The sequence below is a fragment of the Oryzias melastigma genome, linkage group LG12, assembly GCF_002922805.2.
Source record: "Oryzias melastigma strain HK-1 linkage group LG12, ASM292280v2, whole genome shotgun sequence".
NCBI classification, from domain to species: domain Eukaryota; kingdom Metazoa; phylum Chordata; class Actinopteri; order Beloniformes; family Adrianichthyidae; genus Oryzias; species Oryzias melastigma.
In genome coordinates this window covers 21275680-21296623 of record NC_050523.1, presented here as the reverse complement: position 1 = coordinate 21296623, position 20944 = coordinate 21275680, and the positions used below count along the sequence as shown (strand labels likewise).

The following is a 20944-nucleotide window of genomic DNA, read 5'->3' as shown; positions in this document are numbered from 1 at the left end:
TTCTAAAAAAATAATTTCTTAATAACTTTAAATCTTTATTCTTGTAAAAATTTGTATATATTTTTTTAAAATAGTTTCTGATTTATTTAAGTCCAGATCAGATCTCTCGTTACTCCACTGAAATGCACAAGAGTTGGTGGAGAAGTTGAAGGGTAGTGTTGGATCAGTGGTGTAGTCTGCTTGATACTGGAAAATTTCTCGAAGTTCCGTATAACCACTAAAAATGTGCCATGATACACATCAGTTTGTTTTTTTATGATAAATACAGGACCGTGAGGCTCACACATTTAATTGATTTCTCTCGCTCTCACACCACATCTCTATTTCTCACGCTGAAACACAATTAAAGTTACTTTTTACCTATTTTTTTATTTTATTTGTTGAGGCTGAAGAAATACTCGCAGAATGAACAAATTATGCTTTCACAGACTGTGGTGATTCAATTACAATACATGGAGATTTTTGTTTATGCGGATGCGTACAAGTTCAAGAGCCCAAAGTCTGCTGAATAGTTTAAAAGTTGAATGGTTTCTATAGTTGAAAGTCTACTTGACTTCTATTATTTTGTAGAGCTCAAAGTTTTTTTTGCTGAAAACGGGGCTTTTGAACATTCTGTAAGCCATTTTCAATTGAGTAAAAAAAAGTGGTAGCTGGTTGAATTGCTTTAAAAGTTGAAGAGCAGCCTAATGAAGTTGAAACTTGTGAGCAGCCATACCCCTAAAAGAGCTGAACGTTTTGATAGCTGAATAAGCTGAATTGGTCAAGGAGCTACGGAGCGACAAATATGTACGGAAGAAAAATGGATCATGCTCCACAGCATTCACACAATTATCTTTTAAATATAACTTCTAGTTTAATTTAAGAATCATTTTTTTCAATTTGTCTAAAAACAGGACAATCATAGTTAAAAAAAACCTCTGGGGGCGCTTATATGATAAAAATATATAGTTGGAGTCGGCCTTTAAGAGCTTATTTCCACTGTATGTGAATTATCTCACATGTTAAAGAGCAGGACTGTCTGAAGACTTCCCACCACTGCAAAGCTGGTTCTGGTTCTGGTTCTGCTCCACTCAAATGTAAAGTGGGCCCAAACGAAACCAAGAACAGACACAGTTTGGCCCTGGATAAAACAGCAGGTCCTGAGATTCAAGATGGATCCATCCAAATTCTCAAAACTTAAAAAAAAAGATTACAAAGGAAAATCATCTGAAATACATTTTTGCGAACTGCCTTGTTATGTCTTAATATGAGTGTAGTATTCTGTTTGTTCATTAACCATTTTAACTGCACTCCACTAAGCGGTAGAGCCTTTTAAGAAAACACGTGTTTAAAAACAAAAGTTATGTGTATTACTCTCCCGAGGTAATAACCATCAGAAAACAACTTTTTTTTTTTTTTTTTCTGCATTCAGGTGCGCCGGGAATTTCAAGCATATATTTCTGTTTTTATATGCATGACATTAAAAAACAGCAACTTTAAAATATTTATTTTATTGTTCTTCACTAGTTTTAACTTTTACTCTTCTGTTATTGAAAACACATTTGTGATTTGAACAAAGTCAATTTCTTAAAAAATGGTCAAGATATTAAAAAATGACATTATATGAAAACTTGATAAAAAAAAAACAGAATTAAAGCTCCAAAATGATTTTTTGAGTAACTGTGCTTTTTGAGTTTTTTGTTTTGACCTCAGTTGGATGTAAGACTACAGCTGAAGGCAACTCTTTAGTATGAAACTGGAGGTGTTGCTTTCAATGTTATGGTAGCATTCTGCCATGACCTTGGTGACGCTGTCTGAGGAAGACACAAACAGCCTCTGATACAGATTAGATGGGATGTTTGGCTTGTGCCATTTCCCTCCTGGCAGCTTTCAGTGGAATGTGCTGTCCATGGATTAGATCAATCAGCATGGGATTAGGAGATGAGTGTGGAGCAGGCCTGGACGATAGGGAGCTCACAACATATAAGCGGGCTGTGTGAGGTGGTGTAGATGTCAAAGGCTGAAGAAGTCATGTGGTGGATGAAGGAGGACATGGAGGACCAAGTAAGAAAACCATCCGGATTGGAAGACTTGAGGCTGTCGCAGAACGTCAGAAGTGTTGTTTGGACAGGGGATGATTTATGCAAGAAGACAGTAATCTGAATGTAAAAGGGATCAGATTAATACCACTGAGTGTCTGAGTCCAGGGAGCATTTGCCAATGAGAATAAGACCTAAGTGGCTGCCGGCTTTGTTGGTTAGGAAAGTTTTTTTTTTACATTTTTATTATGTCGATGTAAATTTGTTCTGTAAAATGGGGTGATATTTCAATTAACAGTGAAAAAATAAACAAAATATTCAACATTCGATTGACAGAAGATCATGCTGATTTACATAATCATGACACGTTTTAAAGACCTACTATTTTTGGGGTGTTTTTAACATGTTCTTGTGACTTTTTTTTTTTATAGAAAATTAGTGTTAAAATTGTATTTTTGAGTATTTCTTTATTCAAATCTTTCTGAATTAGGAGCAGATGAAAAATTGTATTCGAAAAAGAGCGTAATTGTGACAAAAAAATGTGCAGGGTGGACCACAAGCTCCCTGCTCCACTCTATTCTGATGCATCCTTTTGCAGACAAATAGATCCGTGAACGTCTTTGTTTTCCTCAACTGAGCTGGAATCTGGATCCAAACTGTGCAGGTGGATAGCTCTGATGTTGCTCGCTATTTTTGCTGCACTAGTAATATTAGGTTGGGGTGTGGGGGCTGTAAGCTAGCAGGAGAAAGTATAAATAGAGACCTCTCAATTTTGGGTGATGGAAAGAGGGGATGGGGTTGCCCACAACTCAGAGGTGAATTTCCAAAAAACTCCTTCTCCTTTTTTAACTCCTTTAAAAACATTTTTTGGGCTAAAATCTGCACTCATATTTTCAAAGAGTTCCCAGAGGTCTGTTGGCATGGAGCAACCCCGCCCCCTTCCCTTTCCCCCTGATGATGTTATTTTCATAAATAAAAACAGCATGTGCATAAATAATATTTATTGACGTCAGTTAAGTTGTTAAAGAAATATACATCTTCATAGCACAAATAATAAACAAACAACCCTAAAACTGATATGAGGACTGAGATCTGCCAAGAAGGACAAAGTGAGAAAAAGACCTAATTTCTCACTGAACCTCCTGGATAAAAAACTGACAAGGTGCAAAAAAAAAAAAAAAAAGTTAACCCGTCAGAAAGGCCATATGTTGTTCTGTTGCTTGCTGTGACTACAACGTTAAAATCCCTTTTAAGAACTCAAACATTTGTACATAAAACGTTCTGAAAATGTCATTACTTTTGCTGCTGTTAAAAATTAAGTGGTTTTCACTGTTATTTGTCATTTTGGACAGATGAAGCATCACATTTATACCAGTTTCACTACAAACTTCACTGAATGTTTGTTTGCTCTGCAGTAATACGCTGAGTCTGAGACTAGCATGTTACAGTCTGTGTATATACGTGCCCTCATGCTTACATTGGAGCCACAGTGAATGCTCCAAACAGCTTGCATGAGGCTGACAGCACTGGTGCTGCTCCTGCACAGGGGATGGATTGTGCCAGGAAGGAGTCCTTGCATCTGCCTGCAGTGTCCGGACCACATCCTGGTTCCTTCATGAGCCGATGCTAGATGAGTCTTTCCTCCGGCGGTACTTTAAGCATACTGTCCATCTCCAGCCGAGCTCCAGCCAGCTCCTGAGCACTGGGGCTGTACACACCCTCGGACTGGCGTTTTTTCCTTGCTGTGAGCACCACGAAGGTCAATCCAATGATTAGGATCAAAGTGCAGAGGCAGAGCAGCGGGACGATTATCATCAGCCAGGAGATGACTTGTTTATGAGATTCTTTCTGCAAGAGAACAGACAACAAAGTAGAGTCCATTAATTTCAGGGATTGATGAAGGAAAGGCTTCAGCTTGTAGGAAATAATATGTAAGTGAGCCATATTACTCAAATATTTTATAAAAGATACAAATAGTTTTAAATAAAATATATTTGAAACATTTTATACACATCCGTTCAGTGTCTATACCATTGACTGTATAAGAGAACTGGACTGAGTAACCTCTTGCCAGCACTTTGCAAAAAGAAAGTATCTGTTTGCTCCAAGAAGTATAAATTAATAATAAATTGTTATCAAATTCCATAGACTACTATTGAGAAACAAACAGGTATTAAATGGTAAATGGTGTATACTTATTCACTCATGCACACACACATTCACACACTCCGCTATCTAACACTAGCGCCAACCTATAACCACCAGGAGCAATTTGGGATTCAGTTTTCTTGTCCAAGAGTGGGAAACCGTCCAGTGATGTTCAGGTCAGAGGTTGACCACTCCACCTCTGCATCATGGCTGCCCGTGGGGATTACCTATTACTCAGTGAGTATAGCCTTCCAACAAGCTCACTCCTGATTGGTGAGAGTGGTTGCCATAGAAACATTGATTCAGACCAATCACTGCTTACTGGTTCTAACACAGCGTCATCTATATCGTGACAAATTGGCAACTTAATTGACTTCATATGGTTGGAGCCGAAAGTAAGCATTGTGATGTCATACTCACTCAGTCCAGTTATCATATACAGTCAATGGTCTATACCCACTTTATCCAGATAAAGGTATGAGGATTTCTGGAAAACAATCCAACTGTCTTTAAACAGAACGAGGAAATACCCTGGACTGACTGCAAGTCCATCACAGTTTTAAACGAACATTTTCAATGACATATAATTATACACACTCCTGATGGGGTTGTGATATCATCCAAATAACCCATAGAACACATGCTGCATGTTAGGCTGTTTAAAATCAAGTTAAATTACCAGTTGTGATTAATAATAGCTTATTTTGCTGGTCTACACAGTACTTAAGATCTACAATACAGTGAAATACATAAATATATAAACATACGTGATCATCACAGACTGGACCACTGTAGCCAGTGGGACATTTACAGACAAACATGTTGAATCGATCCAAGCAGGAACCACCGTTTTGACATGGGTTAGATTCACATTCGTCCATCTCTAGTTCACACCTGCAATGAGGAAAAGAAAAAAATATGAAAAAGCTGTGGACAAATACTTATTCTGCTTATACAAATACTTAAATCATTTAAACTAGTGATTGGTATCTGATAAACTGAATTTAGATGGCTTAAATATAGAACTGATCGTTTTCTGTTTGTTCATTAAATATATCTGGAATCAGCCATGGTGTACCACAAAGCTCTTTCCTTGAGCCTTCACATTTTACTTTATCAAAGTTTATATAATGTAACATAACAAGCCAGAACAGGCTTTATTTGTATCAATATATCAATGACACAGAGCTATACTTAACCAATGATTATAAAACATATTCATCTCCAACCTATTCGTGTGAGTTTTACTGGATTTTACTAATAAAACATAGGATTTTAGCAAAAATATGAAAGCATCACTCCCTTTTGGAGTCAAGTTCATTCAAGAACCACATGCATTCACACAAAGGGACCATTTAGAATCATCAAATGACCTACAACACACATTTGTGGGAGGAAGCTGGAGTGCCCTGAGAAAAGGAGAACATGCAAACTCCACTCAGAAAGGATCAGCTGGGATTTGAACCAGAGCCTTCTAGCTTTAAGGAAAGAGTGCTACCCACCACTGTGCAACACCACACATTGACTTATTTTTTTTGAATGATCAGTGAATACTGGACTGGTTGGAGCCAAATATACACAAAAAATAGACTTACCTGCTTCCTGTGAAACCAGGCTTGCAAGTGCAGTTAGCTCCCCAAAGGCCGTCATTGCAGACACCATCATTAATGCATTGGACATCTGTGTTGCACTGTATAGGAGGAAATGTCCACCTAAAGATATGGAATTTGATGCAAAATTAACATGAAATGCAAGAAAAAACAAAGCTATTAACTTAGAACAAATTTGTCATCTTTCTGGTTCAGCAGAGGACCACAAAAAAGTTAAACCAGAACAAGCTGATTGTCACTTGTCCTAATAATTTTACCTAAATTCTAAAGAGTTGGTGTGTGAATGAGTACTCACTGGCATCGAGGACCACTGTAGTCCTTGGAGCATAGGCAGGAGTACGTGTTTATTCCATCTTGACAGGTACCTCCGTGTTCACAGGCGTGATCTTCACATTCATCAATATTCTCCTCACAGATCCTGCCTGTGTAACCAGGGTCACAGTGACACTCAAAGCCTGCCAGGTAGTCCTTGCAGCTGCCGTGTATGCAGGGCTGAGATGCACAGTCATCAGCATCTGTTTCACACAGAACCCCCTCCCATCCAAGGTCACACACACAGCCAAACTTATTGAAGAGGTCTTGACACGTGGCTCCATTTAGACAGGGGTTAGAATCACATACTGGGGCACTGGTGCAGCCCAGCTGGATTTTTGGTTTTCCAAGTAAATAAAACTGAGACGGCTGTGGAGCTTTGAGGTCATCCCTAAACGGTAAATACACTCCTCCTAACCTCACAGCACCCAAACAGCCGGTGAAGCTCTCTGCAATGGATACTTTGGCCCCCTCCTTGTTGAGAAAGCCAAGACTTCCTGTGCGCTGTGGCACACTGCTGGCATCTGTGATTCCATCCACAGTGATGATCCAGGGGGACACTCTGCGCTTCTTCTCCACCATGGAAACGTTCACTCGATGCCAGAGTCCATCTGCCACTTGGCGGATCCCTTTAAAAGTCAGTGACTCAGCCTTGTTGTCAATGTGTATCTCCACCCAAACCACAGAATCGAGAACGCCGACCATCAGCAGGTCAGAACCCCAGGTAGCCTTAAGAACCACCGCATTCTGTGATCGAGTCCGTAGCTCTATGTAGATGTTAGAGATAGGTTCAGCCAGTGAGCCTCCAGAGCTAAAATGGATGGGGTTGTTGTCAAATGTGGCATTATAAACACCTAAAAGCAAAGACAGAGAAATGTTAGAACTTGCTTTTGATTGAAAAAGCCTTTCACACCCCAAGTAAACAGTTCTAAAACGTCTTACAAGTGTGAGTCAAAGGTATAAGTGTGGTAATTGTAAAAAGTTCTTACACTCATATCCAGCAGGAAGGTCCACACAATGACCGCCTTTCATACAAGGATTTTTAACACACCATACTCGAGTTTCACAGGTCTTCCCGGTGTATTCCTCCAAACAAGAACAAGCAAAGTCGTTGAAGAGAACAGAGCATTCTCCTCCATTTTGACAAGGCTTCACCTGGAAAGACAAGCATTGCGATTTGACTTTATAGCACTCTAAATTTAACAAAAAAAGTTTCAGTACCTGCAATAATGCAAGCGTATATGCTTTGGGCTGAATGTGGTTGCTGAAGATAATCAAGCTTTTTGGTAAAGATGTGAAGAAATGTAATTTATTTGCAGAATAATGTCATTAACATGTTGAATGTTGTGATATCAAAGTGGCTAATTTGTAGAAAGTACACAAAGAATTTGAGGAGTTTCATGAAAAAAAAATCAAAACGTTGCTAAAATATTGGCTCAAAAGTCTTCAGTTGATGTCAACTTAGACAAAAAAGCTAAAGCTGAAACACTAGCTCATCTCAGAACTATTTTAAACATTTTCAGGAGATGCTAAATTAGCCAAAAAAAAGCTTGCACGTTGCTAAAACACTAGCTTTATAATTAGCCCAAAAAACTTCAGTAGATTCCAAATCAACCAAAAAAGCTAGCATGTTACTAAATACTAGCTTATCTCAGAATTATCTCAATAATCTTCAGTAGATGCCAAATTAGCCAAAAAAAGCTAGCATGTTACTAAAACACTAGCTTAACCCAGAGTTAGCCCAAAAATCCTCAGCAGATACCATATTAGCAAAAAACAAAAAAGCTAGCACATTGCTAAAACACTAGCTTTACTCAGAATTAGCCCAAAAAAACGTAAAATATGCCAAATTAGCTAAAAAAGCAAACACGCATACAAAGTACTTACACAATTATATTCTGACAAAGATGGGCAACAGGACAATTAAATAAATTAAAACATATAAAAGCCTGATAATGTTAATTTGGAACCATTCAAACTAATGGACTAAAGACTTCAACTCTAATCACACAAAACTACTGTAAAACATTATACTTCAAAGAAATCAGTTTTAGATAACAGTTTATCCAAATTATTTCCCTACAGCTTCTCCCTACTCCTCCGATTGTAGGGGCATTTGAATGTGTGCTTTTGTTCAAAATAGTTTTTTAGGGGCTAATCCTTGTGGCAGAGGGATGCTGAGCCTTTTGCAGCTTTTCCGTGTCCGAAAAACGCATTTCTTTATGTGGGTGTGGTCTGAAGCACTTAACATTACATTTAAATGTAATTATTGACTTTTTGTTTTTGCATGACTTTTCCAAAGTTATAAAACCAATGTTATGTATTTCTGAGCAGATCCGCGCTAACGTAGATGACTGGCGACTATTGATGACATCATCAAGTGGGAGTAACATCTGAATTAGAAGACACTTTTCTCCATTACTCTCCATTTGGAGGACTAAATGTAGAGATAGTGAAAGATTTCTGATTCAGCCATAGAGATTTATTCCAAATCTGTTTGTGTTTTGTGTTCAAAACAAACATATAAATGTATTTCCTACCTTGCATGTATCGTCACTTATGCAGCCTTTTTTCACGTTTTCAGCTCCACTTGGTAAATAAATGGCTTCATTTGAGCCGCCCCAGGGATCTTGGTCCATTTTCACAGAGTCGATGCGTAGATCCTGGAGGCAGCCTTTGAAGTACCCGCCCCACTTATCCAAGCTCCAGTCTCTGACAAGTCCTCCAATATAAGCCTGATCCCCTCTGTTCACTGTGACTTCAGGGATTTCTCCAATCCCGTAGTAAAAACCCGCATGACCAAAGATCACCTGTCTCTGTTTGACCTCCACAAACAGAAGCTGCTTCTCACCGGTGGTCACAAATATTGGAGCCGTCAGAGAGGCGCTGTTGGGCAAAGAACTGACAAAAATTCTGCCCATTCCCAGATAGACTGAGAAGTAGACGTCTCCCTCGTCTTTCACACTGGGCCTCCTCAGCTGGAACAGCAGTCCATCTGGTTTCAGTGACTTCAGGAAGAAAGACACATTGAAGTTACTCCCATGGTTCTCTAATACATTGAAGGCAAGGAAGCTGTTGGTGTCCTCGTGACTAAAGGTCCATGATGGGAATTCTGTAAGAGGAAAATGGAAGGATTAGATTAAAAACAAACAAAAAAAATGCGCTAAAATGTTTAGTCTGGCCTTTGTTTGTAGGTCCCATGATTTTAGTGAAACAATACATTCTTTTATATTTTCTTAAAGATCCACTATGAGGAAAATTATGTTTTTAACATGCAATTGTAGCATATTTCTGATAATGGAGGACATATATAAAGAATTAGGCTCAAAATTGCATTTCTGAGTGTTTCTTTATTTGATTCGTAAATCAAACAAAAAAATAAAGTTAAAAAATAAGCTTATTCTCATGTTGAAAATACGCTCTGTTCTGATTTCTCAGCAATGGGGAGGTAAGGGTGGTACCCGCCCACAAGTCAGAAACGTAGTCCTGGAAAACCACACTGGTTTCTTGATTTCTTGATTAAAAGACCACTGGAAACGCTTTAAAATGAATCACAAGATGACCGAAGTGGGACTTTAAAGTACAGCATTTATTAGGTGAATATTTCATTAAAAATTATTTGAAAAATTATTTTTTTGCAAAAGCGGACCAAACTATCTTAGCAGAACTCCCTCAAGTCTGTTGTGTATAAAGCACGTGCCAAAGTCAAGGCCCGGGGGCCGAACCCGGCCCTCCGGGTAATTCTAGCTGGCCCTTCAGGGCATTTTAATTTTATTGTTATTAATAGCCCAATGTTATCTTGCGTCTTTTTTTAGCGTGTATAATTTTGACAAAATGTATTCTTAGCAAATATTTCAGCTACATGCTAGCTTTGCGAATATAGGCTTTTTTGGGAGGTTATTTTTAAGTTTAGCTAACATTTCAGCTACATGCTAGCTGTTTTGGCTAATTTAGCCTTTTTTCAGTTCTTTTGAATATTCAGTTTGGCTATTTTTTCAGCTACATGCTAGCTGCTTTACCTAACTTAAGTCTTTTTTAGTTTTTAGGCTAATTTGACATTTTACTAATATTTTGGCTGGCTATCAGCTTCAGCGTTTTCAGCTATCAATTTTAGCATCTTTAGCTCTAGCATCTTGAGCAGCCAAACTCAGCTTACAGCATTCACACTAGCATTATTGCAGGTAATGCTACATATTTAGTTCATAATTGTGATAAAAAGTTACAGTTTTAAAAAATTTGTTTTAGAGTGTTCAATAAATGTTTATCCTGTTGAGAGCGAAACTTAATATGTGTTTTGGATTGGAGAGGTGATTTGCGATGGCAACTCCCGCAGGGAGAGGCCGAAAGGCAAAGAAGAATTGAAGAAATGGGTCTCAAGCTTGGCAATTACCGCCATCTTAAAACTTAATTTATGTTAAATTTATTGTGAAAAGCCAGCTGATAGTGGCCCCATTGAAAAACCCAAGACATCAAAAAGACTTAGCTCACGGTCATTAAGATCCAGCAGAAACAGCTATTGAAGCTTAATGTTAGTGATTTTCTAAATGATTTGCATGTGGACTGGTAAAATATAACTATCTTTAACTTGAAGTTAAAAATCAAATGAAGGTATTTAGGTTAAAAAATGGAAGTTCAGTTTATTGCTAATGGGTCTGGATTAAATAAATGAAATTCTTCCCCCTTCCTTTCCAGTTATTAATAAATCCCTTTTTGAAAAACTTAATATTTAAAGGATTCAAGTGTCATGTTTTGTCTGTATAAATGCAAATATGTCTATTTATGATTAAGATTATTTAAATGTGTATATATATATTGGTTTGTTATATACATGTACAGATAAGTTTGAGATATCTATATATTTCTTTTGTCTTTTTTATTTTTTATTTTTTGGTTGCTTGAAATAAACCAATTTCAAAAGGTAAAAAATACATGTACACAACTCTAAAAGAAAGTTCCTTTTTTAACTTTTTTTTAAAATATTACAACAATTCTTTTGTAAACGTATCATATTTGACTGAGATTATCATAATTAAACAAACTGAATATTGAATAAAATAGTATAGGAGAAATTTAAACCAAGATTAAAAACTTGAATCGTATTTTAAAATTTGTCTTTGGCTTTAAAATTTTTGAAATTCCACATTTGACCCAAAAAAAGTGAAAATTTTGAAGATCATTTTAATGCAATTTAAACTAGTTTGATTAGAGTACTAGTACATTTACCAGGAGAGCAGGTTTTTGTGGGACGTCTTACCTTCAGAGCAGTTTTTTCCATGGAAAGGACGGAAACAGTCACACTGGTAGCTGGTCCACAGATCAACACAAAGTCCTTGTCCGTCACACGGGTCATGTTCACACCAGTCGTTCTTATTACATCCAAGCTCAAAACTTTGACCCTCTGGAAAAGCTTGCGGTAGAATGGGTTTCGAGTCAATCTTTAGGTCTTCCATACATCCAATGAATCCTGTTCCACTTTGAGAGAGTTCCATCAACCCTGCCATGGCCCCGCCCACATAAACATTGGTAAATTCTTCAGAAGGGTGAAAAATGTGTTCATTTGTTCCAGCGTCTCTCACAGTGCACCCATCTCTGTCACAGGGGCCTTTCAGGATCAACACCAGACCTTCTTGGTCCAGAAACACGTGGACATCCCTCCAGTGTCCATCACTTACTACTCCAGAGTATGTTACATCCAGTTCAGCCTCCAGGGAAAAGGCTTTAGCGTGAACTCCAGCATCAACAATCTCCAGCAGAAGGTAGTTATCCTCATTCCCTCTGAAGAAAAGCAGCATGTTGGGTAAAGTTGTCTGAAAACGCAGCTGTACTCCGACCTTATCCTTGATGCTCCGGCGGGTACGTTCTTCCAGAACAACCTGGAGGTGAACAAATCCAGAGGAAGAGAAGGAGAACGTCGTCTTTGTGGAGCACGTCTCATCGTAAAAGCCATGAGGACACAAACAGGTGTGACCATGCACTCCGTCTTCCAGCCACGGAAGGCAGGTGGCTCCATTCTTACACTCGTGGTTAATACAGCCGTAGAGTTTCACGTCGCAGCGATCTCCCCCCCAGGGGTATTCCCCCGGATCACCTTCAGGGCAGTGGCAGGTGAAGGAGGCCCTGCCGTCCTCACACCTGCCCCCATTCTGGCAGGGCTGACTCTCGCACTCATTAAAGTTTATTTCACACTGTTCACCTGTGGAGAAACGATGCAGTTAGACATGACAGAGATGGAGTTCAGTTTGGGGGTGACAGTAGAACAGACAACAATGCTTCTGTGAGCTTGTTGGATGGGTACCAGGTATGGACTGGTATATTTAACACATTCTTATCCTAAGGTCGTCACATATTGATGTTTGATTTCACTTTTTGACGCTTTGTGTGTCTCTAAGTCTGCGTTTTTTGACATATTGGCTAATACCATTAAATTACGAGTTCCCAACCTCAAGGGGCGCATACCAAAACCGGTCCAGTACCGCGATGCGTAGCCTCCGGTACTGGTACCATAACACTAACCCAACAACGGACCAGATGCGGTACAGAATCCAAACCGGTATATTTTACTACTCTGCTGCATTTTAATGTCCACATCACGCTTATGTTTCTCTCCTAATACGATACATGGTATATAACATTTTCAGTGAGTATTTAAATTATGCAGAACAATGCTACAAAGTTGGAAATGGTAAGTGTATCATGAAACATTTGTAAGGATAATGTAAGTTATGACTTACGAGTGATGCTGTGGGCCCCGTATGGTTTAAAAGTGGGCATAAAATGTGGGGCCCAATTGGGTTTGTCCGAAGTTTCCGTGGTGGCCCTGTCTGTGTTTGCTCACATTGGCTTAAGTGGGCACTCAGTGGGATGGCTCGCTACACTAGCCAGTTGCCCGGTGGACAGCACAGCAAGTTACGCTGCCCAGGGGCCAGCAAAGCAAGAGAGTGCAGCACCCAGGGGCCGACAGAGAAAAGGAGTGCCACGCCTACTTATAATGGCAGCTGGGATAAAGGCATGAATAGCATGGATCGGATGCCATAAAATGTCCATAAACTTAAGTCAACTGTTTCCTAATATCTCCTCAAACTGAACACTTGAAGGAGTTTACACATTTTGAGGTGCTTTTTTATACATTTAACATATCCAGCCAAAGTCATGTCATCTGGTGCTTTGAGAATCTGTTAGTGACTGTTGGAATAGAACGTGGAAAGACACACAAAGCACATTTGTTATGATAAAGAGGAAAAAGAACTCTCTATATTTGCAAGCTAGCAGGAAAGTGTGTAAACAGATGGGTCATAGTAAATGGAGGCCGGTTTACTCCACGCCAACAATGTACTCCCGCTCTCTGTAGAATTTATGTCCTGTTTTTTATTTTGGCGCCCCATGAATAAATTGTCTATTTTTTAACTTGTGTCACATATAAGGTGCAATGAACTATAAGGCGCATTAAGAGAATCTTATTCTTTTAATAATTAATAGCTGCATTCACAGAATCTCTACAACTCGTTTCTAACATGCTACACATTAGCCACATTAGCATGTTCACAATATCTATAATTCGCAACCCTGTTTGCAGTTAAAAAAAACAGACTGATAAAACAAATGTTACTACATGTGACTACACCAACTCCCAACCTTGATAGCATCACCTAGCAAAAACACAGTCCGACACCACTACACGTTAGCCGTGTTAGCGTATGTACAATAATGCCAGCGCTGTTAGCAACATGTGAAAAAACAGACTGATACTGCTTAATCAAAAATTACTGTGACTATACTAACTTCCAGCCTTGGTAGTAAGATGTAAAAAAAAAATGACACTGCTACACGTTAGCCACGTTAGCATAATAGCAATTGCACCAAACCCATTTTTAACTCATATAAAAACTGACATTTTAATAAAGCTCAATGTAATCGATTTTATAAGGCGCATTTTTTTTTAAATATTAAGGCTTTTAAGTGCATTTTATAGTTCAGAAACTACAGTAATCATAATTAAAAGACCACTGGGAATGCTTTTACAATAAATCAACAGATGATCAGAGTGAGACTTTAAGCAAACATTTTAACCAGCAAATGTTAGCATTTATGAGTTGTTGGATGAATAATTACTATATAAACTTACCTAAGAATCCAACAGGACAAGCACAGGTGTAGCCATTGACCTTATCCTGACAAAAACCTTCGTTCTGACAGGGTTCAGACTCACACTCATCAATGTTAATGGAGCAGTTCTCTCCTGCAATTTTAAGAGAGTTCAAATGTTGTCAAATAATTTCAATGCTGGATCTTGTAAAATAAAGGATGCAGCTTCACTGACCTGCAAACCCGGGCTGACAGTGGCAAATATACCCAGCAGCCTCTGCAAAACTGAACTTCCAGTCCAACTCCCAGTGAGACAGGTCAGAGCGTTCAAAACACTCTCCATCATTTTCACACGGATGTTCAGCGCACTCATCAATGTCAAGCTCACAATTTTGACCCTCATAACCTGGAAAACAACAAAAAAACATGATTACCTCCCATATTGTAGTTCCAGAAAACTCATTTTCTAATGATATATTTACTTTGTTCTAACTTTATAGCCAGATCTGGAGCATGGACAGAGCTGTAAGAGCTGAAGAGTTCTTCCGTTGGTGTAATCTGACTAAACATCTGGTATGATACATAGGGACTCTTTGAATATATTGGCTTATATTTAAGGAAAAATATGACTCCAAATGCCATAAAGGTATCTAGTTATAGCGTTCATGATTGGCTCTGGATAGTCAGTCATTAACAAATGGCTGGAATACGTCTGAATTGAATAAACTATGGTAATACAGCTTTAAAAAAGTTTTTTTTACTTGATTTCTTTATATTAAACCTACTAAAGAATTAACCTTTAACACAGGAGGTCCAGTGTTTATGTTCTTTGATTTACTGTAACTTTTGAACCATTAACACGATAATTCCAGAGATTCTGAAGGAGAAAAGCGTCTCGTTTTCGTGTTAACGGTTCAAAGGTTATAGTATATTAAAGATTTAGGCATCACCAGCGATGCCTCAGATGTTAAAGGGTTAAAAAATGCAATTTAACTGTTCATAATGAGTCATTTTTGAGTGTTGTTCACATTCTTTCAGAATATGATGGTCACCTTTTTCCTTAAAAGAATTTTCCTTCAGATTGCCTCCAAATCAAAACCTTCAGACAATGATTTTGACTTCTTCACTCATATATTGCTCAGTAGTACCTGGCCAACACATGCAGGTGTATCCTTTGATCCCCTCAACACATGTGGCTCCATGCTGGCAGGGATCAGACGCACATTCAAGGATGTCTACCTGACAATGGTCTCCCTCAAAGCCTGTGTCACTGCAGTCACATTCATAGCTGTAAAAGACAAAATAGATGTTTTAATCTCCACAAAAATATAGGGGAACATTTTCGATCTTAGAGGAGTACTTTTAGATGACTTGATTTGTCATAAAAAATGTTTTAAAACAAGTTTTTTTCAGACATGATTCATGTATTAACTAGATTGGAGAACACTTTAAGATTTTAAAACTTTGATAATTGTGATAATTCACTTTCTTTGCTCACCTAGTCTTTAATAAAAATAAAAAATAATTTATGCTTTATAAATTATTTTTTTTAGTGAGCATAGTCCTTTTTCTACCACTCTTTTTATACTTTTTTTATAACTGTGTATTGCTGTTCTTCACTTGAATACTTCTTAAAAATGCATTTTTATAAGAAAAGCTTCAGACATGAGACTGTGCTCTGCTTTTTTTCTAGCTTTTATAAGTGTTCTTGTTTTACTTCTTCAAGGCTAGATTTTAATATTATATTTTTAAATTGTCTTAACTTTTTCATTTTTGTTTTTATTGTTTTGAGATTTTAATGTTCATGTTAAAGTGGCATATAAATAAATACACTTGAACCTGGATTTGAACGTTTTTTGGTCTTTTTTTCTTGCTTTAAGTTTTGCTTAAGTTTTTAAGAAGTTAAAAGCGTAAATCCCAACATTTGTTTTCATATGTATGAGAAGTAATTTTAGGAAATATAACTAATTTAAAGTAAATTGGCCAACAGAAATAAAGCAGAAGAGTTAACATGTTCTTAGGTAAAATACAAATCATTTCAAGCATGTCTTTTTGTTTTAAATTTTGAATTTCATTTTTGTATAATCCCTAGTAGTCTGAAACCTTTTTAAGTGTTTTTACAGCATCACAATTTGCTCTAAACATGTATTAACAGCTTTTTGTTTCTATCTTTCACAGTTTTTTTTTAAATTAAGATTTTGTTTAATATATTCCAAAAAAATTCACAATAAACCTAAAACTACAAAAAAAAAGTAGTACATTTTGACACATTTTGATTAATCAAAATTCACAATAATTGAGATCAAACTGTTTTTGCTCCATAACAAGGATCAGAAGTGTAGAGAAAATTAAAAATAAAATGTATAAATTAAAAAAAAAAAATCAAAGACAAAGTCAAAACTATGGGAAAAATGTACTTTAAAAACAGGCAAACCTCCATTAAACTTTATACAAAGTGTGTCAAAACTCTTGTGTTTATTTTTAAGCCCGAAATTTAAAGCTAAAAATCTTAACATTCATTTTTTAATAAAACCGTCTGTGTCTGTGCCAATAGTTGATCACTGATCAATACATCTATGAGTTCAGAGGTGACTAAAGTTAATCAGCTAGCAATCTGCTAAAGAGTTGAGACAGCTCCACTGAAGAGGCTTCTATAGTATTTTCTTCTAAAATTTTTGAATTTCTCATATTTATTTTGAACATTTTCTAAATGTTATGTGTTGTGCAGTTTTAGCTGCACTAAACTGAGTTTTACCAGAGAGTAAACAGAGTTTTTGATTTTTGCCCCCAAATTGGACTCATTTGACCCCTACCATGATGACTCTTTGGAGGTCCTACTGGCCAAAAATGAGTTTTGTAAGACATCTGGATATTATTAAAGCAGAATAAATGTGGCCTAAATGATAAAAAAGCAGAAAGGATAAAGCACATTGAACTGTTTAGACATCATCAGCCGTGCTGAATCACCTGTTCACCATGTCCCGACAGACCGCTCCATTCTGGCAGGGCTCACTGGTGCATTCATCAACGTCCACCTCACAGTCGATGCCATCAAACCCAGGCAGACACTCACAGGAGTACATTCCAAACAAGTCGTGGCAAATGGCACCATTTTGGCAGGGGTGGGAGTCACATTCATCAATTTCAGTTTCACAGTTCACTCCTGAAAACCGAGCACAGGGAACTCAGAATATTTTACATGGTTCATCAGTGTTAGTAGCTAAAAAGATGGTCAGCTATTGCATGAGCCTGTCTGTTCTGTCTGTATTGTCAGTGCTCTGGGATCTGGAAGAGGCTGATGGGAGCATCAAGTGCTAAATGAAAAGACCAAACCACCATGACAGTTCAACACTTGCCCTCCTTTCTCCATTTACACCAGGAAAGATCTTCAAGTGGGTCACAAACATACAGAACAAAGTAATTATTAATTATTTATGGTTAAATAGTGGATAAAATGGCCCAAATCCTCCCTCACAGCTTTGTAAAACAGTCCTGTAACCTACTTGAAAACTGATAAATTGAAGTTCTTAAATTTGAAATGCAGCTGGCTGCCTTTAAATTTTCCTTTTGCTGAACTTCTATTTGTTGTCCTTAAAGGACAGAATCTGCAGATCTCCTTAACAGTAACCAAAACCTGTGACTCCAGAGCCACATGTGGCTCTTTTATCCCTTCATTTTGGCACTTTAGCTTTAATGAAAAATGCAAATGATTGAATAAATAAGAAAATAGCTAAGTTCTGTCATTTCTGTTTAGATTTTTAATATGTCAAGCAACTAAGCAAAAAAAAAGTGTAATTTACCGTCAGAAATTCTGTAGAAATGTTCTTTAAATTTGTGTTTTTAGTTTGACTGTCGGTCAAATAAAAGACTCCAAACGTTTTTCTTTTTCAATATTATTTTGGTAAATTACACTAAGGTGGTTAGTCGAGAACAAATGCGGTTTAAAATGATGTAAAATGTTTTCAATAGAAAGGTCAGGTTATTCTAAATCCTTTGAGTTTTGTTTAATAAATAGATTCTACAAATATGTTTTTTTTTTAATTAAAAGTAAAAGTAAAAAAATCACATTGCATTTTGAATGTAAGAAAAGCTGCTGCAGAAGGAGAATCTTTTTTGACATAGGGTGGGTTTTATTTTGAAAGAAACTAGAGTGTGCTGCTGTCAAAAGTCAAATAAGTTACAGCTGTTATATTTGGAAACATATAGACACTATTGTAATTCAAGTATTATACTATTTAAAAGCTAAATTTATAAATAAATGCTTACTTGTCAACAAAGCATAAACATTTTGCATTTGTAAAAGATAAAATGAGACTTTGTGGCTCTTGTTGGTTTCCGTACAGTGAAAAAAATGGCAGCTGATTCCTATGGTTGTTTCTGAAAGTAAGTAATTGTCTATGGATGACATCACATTCACTCAGTCCAGTTCTCATATACAGTCAATGACAAAAACATCTACCCATTTTTTTAACTCGTTTTGCCCCTCATGGATAACTGGAGCCTGTTTGGTGACTACAAGGTAAACCCTGAACAGGTTGCCGCTCCGTCGTATCTAGCGATAAATAGTGTTATTGTTTATTTAATGGAGTTAATGGTTTTAACTCATGATGCTGCGTCTCTAAAACCAGGTTTGTTTTCGGAGGTATAATTTGTTGCACTTATCACCTTTTCAGGTTTCTTGTTGTGGACTCACCTGCAAAGCCAACCAGGCACTCACACTCGTAGTGGTCCTTGTCGTTGATGCAGGTGGCGTTATTCTCACAGGGCTGTGAGGCGCACTCATTGATGTCGATTTCACAGTTGTGGCCCTGGAAACCAGGCACGCAAAAACAGTGGAATTCTGCAACTCCATCGATGCAGATGGCTCCATTCTGACAGGGCTCGGAGGAACACTCGTTCACATCTTCTTCACAAGTCTTCCCTTCAAACCCAGGAGCGCAGTGGCATTCAAAGCCGTTTGGCTTCAACACGCAGGCTCCATCGTTCCTGCAAGGCTCATCGATGCAGTCGGTCACACGAGTCCTGCAGTCCGGACCGCCGTAACCAGGGGGACACCTGCAGAAGTATCCATTCAACTGGTCTACACACAAAGATGGAGGGTCCGAGCAAGGGCTGCTCTGACACTCATCCACGTCCTCCGTACAGTTGACACCTGTAAGTCCTTCAGGACAGACACACTGGTATTCTTTTTCACCAGGGGTGCTGATGCAGTCCAGACATGGAGCGAAGGTGCAGGCGTCATAGAGTTCATCACAGTTTTTGCCCATGTACTGCACCCCGCCTTTGGCGCAGATGCAGGCGTAATCGTTCATGGTGTCCACACAGGTAGCTCCGTTCTGACAGGGTGCAGACAAACATTTTTCAGATGTAGCAGTGCAGAGAGTTCCTGCAAGACAAAGACAATGGGGAGTAACTATTTATTTATTTCAACAACTCGATTTATATCATGATTTTTGTGGTTGGTGATCTGATTCATACTCAATATTGGCTCATTTTTGAACATCTTCATCCAAAACTTCCACCAGTGTGACTCAGATATAAATACTTGGTACTGAACAGAACAAGGAAAGTTTTCCAGAATCCTTGTATTTATTCAAGATAATCAAGTGTAAATTAAATATGTGTTCAAACAAACAGTAAACAAGAATGAATGTCAGATCACATTTTAGTTTGATAAAGATTAGCCCACTGTTGTTTTTCCACATCAAAATAATCCAAAAGCAACATGTAATGATGGTTGTTCAGATTTTGTTGACATCCGCTCTGATGTCACTTGGTTGTTTTTACGCTAAAGTGAAATAAATCAACTGTCCCTCAATCCAAAGGGTATTTGCTGAGATCGACTTCATTTTAAAATAGTTTTATCTCCTGGGGGAGCGGTGAGCTGCAGGTCTAGCCCCACTCAGGAATCATCTGGTGGTGTGTCCCTCAAATCCAATCTCTTAATGCTGAGTGTCAAGCAGGTACGCATTGGGTCCCATTTTTAGTATTTGGGATGACTTGGCTGGGATTTGAACTCTCGACCTTCCAGTCTCAGGGCGGACACTCCACCACAATGCCACTGAAGAAATCTGCTTTATAATGCCTTATAACCTTATAATCTGGTGTACTCAGAGCCTCAGGTTGCACACCCCTGGATTAAGTTAATGAATGGTTACACCCCAACTGTGAGTATCTTACTAACCAATAATCTGATAGTAAGAGAGGTCGGTGACAATTCAGAGAAAAAGGTACTAGCCAGATGGGATAATGGAGTTGTGGCTCATTGTGTTGAGCAAAAATCTACAGATTCATATTTTTTGCTTGAGATGACAGAATTGAAAAAGCCAAATGGTTTCAGTCAGTTACATCCCTTTATATCAACAGTTAAAGCAGCAGATTAAATCCAGTCTGAGAGAGGAGGAGATACTCTGACCTTTCTGACATCAAAAGGCTAATTCCTATGACTAAGCTGAGACTTTTGCAGACGCCTATATAAATATTCTAAAGTCTGTTTCTGATTAAGCTCCTTAGGAGAATCCTACTAACTACATATAAATATAGCAATATAAAAAAATATTTTCTTTTTTCATCCAGGAGTAGCTGCTAAGATTAAACAAAAAGAAGAAAATGTGTCAAATGTCAAGCTTTTTACTTAAATCTTCAAAAATAAAAGGTTATATTTGTTGATTTACTTTTAGCAGGAAAGGAAGATATATATATATATATATATATATACTGTAAAAAAAATATATATAATATATATATATATATATATTATAAATATATATATAT

General features: G+C 37.7%; 1 protein-coding gene across 1 annotated transcript in view; it reads right to left on the bottom strand.

Moving 5' to 3' along the window:
* Nucleotides 1–3004: 3004 nt before the first annotated feature.
* The window catches only part of crb2a (crumbs cell polarity complex component 2a), a 26274-nt gene continuing 8334 nt past the window's right edge, over nucleotides 3005–20944 (bottom strand). The window contains exons 2-13 of the mRNA XM_024264790.2: nucleotides 18864–19556; nucleotides 17138–17333; nucleotides 15319–15458; nucleotides 14406–14576; nucleotides 14211–14324; nucleotides 11343–12281; nucleotides 8629–9200; nucleotides 7078–7243; nucleotides 6072–6942; nucleotides 5762–5878; nucleotides 4934–5060; nucleotides 3005–3866 (exon numbers count right to left, since the gene is read on the bottom strand). Of these exons, the coding sequence (XP_024120558.1) occupies nucleotides 3645–3866; nucleotides 4934–5060; nucleotides 5762–5878; nucleotides 6072–6942; nucleotides 7078–7243; nucleotides 8629–9200; nucleotides 11343–12281; nucleotides 14211–14324; nucleotides 14406–14576; nucleotides 15319–15458; nucleotides 17138–17333; nucleotides 18864–19556 (4328 nt within the window). The 3' untranslated portion in view covers nucleotides 3005–3644. The remainder of the gene's footprint in view (nucleotides 3867–4933; nucleotides 5061–5761; nucleotides 5879–6071; nucleotides 6943–7077; nucleotides 7244–8628; nucleotides 9201–11342; nucleotides 12282–14210; nucleotides 14325–14405; nucleotides 14577–15318; nucleotides 15459–17137; nucleotides 17334–18863; nucleotides 19557–20944) is intronic.